General features: G+C 39.4%; 1 protein-coding gene across 1 annotated transcript; it reads left to right on the top strand.

Annotated features, from left to right (window-relative positions):
• Positions 1-987: 987 nt before the first annotated feature.
• On the top strand, positions 988-4,414 carry LOC106696114 (inositol 1,4,5-trisphosphate receptor type 2-like; the record flags this gene model as incomplete). Its single annotated transcript, XM_014451220.1, has 3 exons — positions 988-1,065; positions 2,947-3,139; positions 4,289-4,414. Coding segments are annotated over exons 1-3 (397 nt in total), but the record flags the coding sequence as incomplete, so codon positions are not given.
• Between the last annotated feature and the right edge of the window lie 554 nt (positions 4,415-4,968).

The raw sequence follows: 4,968 nt of genomic DNA, 5'->3' as shown, positions 1-4,968 counted from the left end.
CCCCCCCACAATAATAGAAGCGGTCATTTAAGAAAAGCTTTTTTTTTAACACTTGGAGTGGGGGAAACGAGTTAAGTCGGCTCGCGTGAATTGCGCGTACTCCGCGGGAGCCGTCTTTAACTCGGTTCATATAGATTTGCGGTGGAGTGCGGGAAACGTGTAAACTCGGGCCGATTGTAACTGCGTATTACCAAATATTTGTTTGTAATCCACCCTTTTGGTGGATGGAACAAAACCAAAAGACAGAGCCATCTTATATTTTGGCGGGAAATTCATCCCACACCGGAGTGTTAAAAACTATAGAAGGCTTATTAAAATAGAGATCTCTGGCTAAGAAAATATTCGAAAGTGTAAGAAACACTGAAGTCACAAATAAAGTTTTTATATCGATAGCATAAACTTGGGATGGTGTAAGAGTTTCCATTTTCAGTATGCAACAATTGACCTCCCCACCCCATAAATGAGACATTCTTTAATGGCCGGTGGCAGTTCAGGAGGTGTGGGTCCACACAGACTTATCATGATGTGTTGTGAGACCCATCTGGCTGTCATTTACGAGCTATGGTGTCGTTCTGACTCTAGTTGGCAGAGCTAATCGGGCAGAAGTAGGTAGAGTGGTAGATGCTTGTCACTAGTAATTTACATTCAAACATTCATTCACTTTGGCAGATATATTTTAGTGTTCAGCAGAGTGCATGATGGGCATCACTGCTCTTAACTCTTGTGATATATAATCACTAGACCTTATTGTTTACTATTGCCAAACCTTTGGAATAATGAGCATTATGACCTGTGTCACAGAATGGATCCCTTGCTAGTATTTATAAACATTAATATTCCTGTAGCTTTTGTGGGATACTTGACCTAATGGAAACTATTAGATGGACCAGCAGCAAAGCATTGCTTTCTGCATCAGGTGCTTAGGAGCCAGAGGCTGGCAAAGTCAGGGAGCTGGAGAAATGGATACAAATAGATCATCAAGCCATTATGGTTCTAAGGAAGGTCCCAGAAGCCAAAGTGCAAAGCGAGGTGATTAGAAAAGATCAGGAAAAGCCAGGAGAGTGGGTAAGCCAGAGGTGGGGATTGGGGTGTGTGAGAGATGGGGCTATTGTTGAAGTCGGACTTTTATTGGTTTCCCAGCAGTGAGGTAAGATTTAGCTGGAAATACATGAATTCAATAAACATGTGCTGAGCATTTACTCGCTACCAATTCTCATGCTCATTCAAAGACCACCTCATATGACCTGCCCTCTTTTCTTCACAGTATTCGTTCATTTCCCCTCACTGTGCTCCTGCCACAGTGTGGTTGTTCTGTTGGTTTAACATGCAGTATTGCTTCTTATGTGTCATTTGTCCTCTGCATGAGGCAGGTCCTAGTCATCTTTGTATTTCCAAAACTGAACACTGTATCTGGCATATCACCACAATGATGAATATTGTGGAAAATCAGAGTTTGTCGATAAGTTATAGACTCAAAGATCCTGGGAAATAGGAAGCACCTTGTGGATTACCTGGTCTGCTCACCCATCCAAGGAGGAATTGCTTTATAATAGCTCTGTAGCTTTCAGTTCTTCCTGTGCTAGAGACCTCACTGCTTCAGGGGGAACTGATCCAATTTGGAACTCTCATAATTAGGAAAAAATATTTTCTGATAAAGAGTGCACACTATGCCCGGTCAGTGGTTAGCGTCGACCTATGAACCCGGTCAGGGCACATGCTGGGGTTGTGGGCTCGATCCCCAGTAGGGGGCATGCAGGAGGCAGCTGATAGATGATTATCATCATTGGTGTTTCTATCTCTCTCTCCCTCTACCTTCCTCTCTCTGAAATCAATAAAAGTAATAATAATAATGTCTTCACACATGCAGGCCTTTCCCATCTTTCTCCTCAGTCTTCTTTGTTATGTCTTACCTCCTGGTTGTAAAATAGCTGCACAGTTTCAGGCATCATCTCCTTACACTACCTTTTGTTCTCAGCAGGAACAAAGAATATACAGGCAAAAAGCACTTTCGTGTTAGCTATTTGGTTTTTTTGTTGTTATTATTTTGTTGGTCTCAAAGGCTCTCTACCTTTTTGGAAACCAAATCTTTCCTGAAAGCCTCCCCCCACCTCCCAGGATATCTCTCCTCATGCCTCATTCTCCAGAAGCAGGTCACATGCTCACCAAGACCCCATCAGTGGCAAAGGGAAATAGGCCACTCTTCTGGTTTAGGCCAGTCTTGATTCATTCTTGGGGGTTGGACAGCATATGTAAATGTGAACCTTCAGATTTGGTTTTCACAGACCCTTGTTACATGGTAAAACTGTATGAAAATATTTAGCCTGTTTTTTTTTTTTTAATCTAACATTAAATTGTCACAAATACCAAATAAGAAAAGTTCAAAATAATGAATATTTACATATAGGTATATGCTAGAATGGATATTCTACCTACAGAAGGTATGTGTTGCCACAAATAGGGAAATATTTTAATGATATAGAGCACCTTTCTCTGGCCTCATGTTGAGTGGGCCATTTGTTTCCCAACAGCCCTTTTTAGGAAGGACAGGCTAAGAACAAGACGCAGATATATCAAGTGCAGGGTGTAATGTGATTAGTGAGTCACTTGCTAATTAACACCCTCTTAATTCTCTCCTGTCCTTAATGAAAGTAAAAATGGGGTTAATGGTAATCCAGAAAGAAGAAAGACTTGGGCTTTTGTTATTTATAACAAAGTATAATATTTATGATACTTTAGTCAGTTACTATCTCTTCCTTCAAGAGAAAAATGTAAAGTAGTCCAGTAAAGGACTATCTAGGATACTTCAAACTGGCCTGTTTGTTTGTTTGTTTGTTTTTTCATTAACTGAATTCATAAAATGTGTTTAACATACTTGTGCGAAAAAATAAACAGTATGCTAAGACCAAGGTGCTAAAAGCTAAAGCATCTGTAAATTAATGTTTGCAGATTGTCCGGCATGATAGGACCATGGAGCAGATTGTCTTTCCTGTCCCCAACATCTGTGAATACCTTACGCGGGAGTCCAAGTCCCGTGTGTTCACTATGACCGAAAGGGATGAGCAAGGAAGCAAAGTGAACGACTTTTTCCAGCAAACAGAAGACCTCTACAATGAAATGAAGTGGCAGAAGAAAATCAGGAGTAAGTACAGTAAACGAACGTGGTGACTTTGGGGCGTTGTGGTAGGCCCATTGGTACTTTGGGACACGTGACACTCTTCAGTTAAACTGGTTTTTAATTTCCTGCCATCTGATGTCACTGAGATCCCCTACAGCCTTAAGAAGATAAGCTCCATCTATATTCTTGGCTGGAGCCAAGACACCTGCAGCTTCCTGCAAACAGAAACCTCTGACTTAGGTCATCTTCCAGTGCTGGTCCTATAGTTTTATAAATATTATGAATTTCAAGGTTGCAGTTGTATGTTTCAACTGTTGAACAGCTGCAGGTTTGAAGTCCCCAAATGGGCCCTGACTGGCCTTAACACTCAGTGAATGGCATGGAGATGCCGGTCCCCGCACGCTCGTCCTCTCTCCTCTTAGGATTTTATGATGGAGCGGGTTGTTTCACGGTTTTTGTTTGATGTAAATTGTATGCAATAGATACATTTGCTATTTCTTTTCTGATGACAAATACAGAGTTCCTTTTCTGAAATTATTCAGCAAAGCCATTGTCACTTGTGGGTAGTTCTTATTGTATTTTTCACTTTCTTCTGCTGTCGCAAACCCAACAAGTCCTTGTAAATCACTAGTTCCCAAGAAGTGGTACTATGCCATGCTATTAAGTTTCATAGTTTCAGGTAACTGTGTCTGTGTCATAGGAATTTTCATCAGAGATATAAATGTGCCAGGGTTTTGTTTTTTATTTGACTTTAAGGCATTGGCGTGGGACAAATGTATCAGCTTTCTACGTTATATAGCAGTGTGTACCATTCCATTAAAAATGGCCTCAGGCAGCTGCTAACCTATCTTTTCCCTAATCTTCTCTAGGGATATATTAGAGAGAATTAATACAGAATCACCTTTCCTATCCATCATTAGCAATTGCAAAATTACGCACCCTTCTACAATGGTTTGGTTGTGAATTGGCTAAATGATAAAGGAATCAAATAGAAAACTCCTTCATGGTCTTGATTATAAACTTTCTAAAATAGAGCATATTAAGTGTTTATTTAAATATGCTTTATACGAGTTTACAAAAATGTATTTAGGAAAATGTTATTTCAGTAGGGTTGATGTGTGGAAACCAAAATTTATTTTTCTGTTCTATCCCCTTGCGCGTCTTCCTTACTAGATAACCATGCCCTGTTCTGGTTCTCAAGACACATATCCCTCTGGGGGAGCATCTCATTCAACTTGGCCGTGTTCATCAATTTAGCTGTTGCTCTCTTCTACCCATTTGGGGACGATGGAGATGAAGGCAAGTGCTTGTCTTTCTTTAAATGATAAATATTTTAAAGTTCTAAATTAACATTCTCAATGCATTTCTTAGCTATTTAGAGCTGCAAAATAATAATGATTTAATTCTTATTAAATTGATTTTTCTATAGTTGTTGGTAGTAGAGAATTATAGTAAGTGGCATAGGCAGAAAACTATGGTCAATATAAATGTTATTTTGCAAAAACTCATATACAGAAGAGCTATGGTACATATTGATAAATAAAGCACTGAAAATTGTTATTTCTACCTATTATTGCCCAAAGCATTTTTATACATCATCATATCAATTATATAAATACTAGAGGCCTGGTGCACAGGTATCTTATCTGTTCATAGACTTATTGTGAGACTTTAATGAGGTGTTATGAGTAAAGCATTCAATAAACCTTAGTTGTTATAGATGTTGTTAGAAGGTCAATGTTGCTACTACACAGGGAAGCCCACTTGATGACCAGTGACAACTTGCCAGGAGCACTTGGAGTCAACTTAAAGATGAATTAGTTGATCATTAATATTCCTTCCAAAAAGTGCTA

This window comes from Myotis lucifugus, unplaced genomic scaffold (assembly GCF_000147115.1).
Source record: "Myotis lucifugus unplaced genomic scaffold, Myoluc2.0 scaffold_9387, whole genome shotgun sequence".
NCBI lineage: Eukaryota > Metazoa > Chordata > Mammalia > Chiroptera > Vespertilionidae > Myotis > Myotis lucifugus.
The sequence above is the reverse complement of the archived record's forward strand: the minus strand, read 5'-3'. Positions and strand labels throughout refer to the sequence as shown.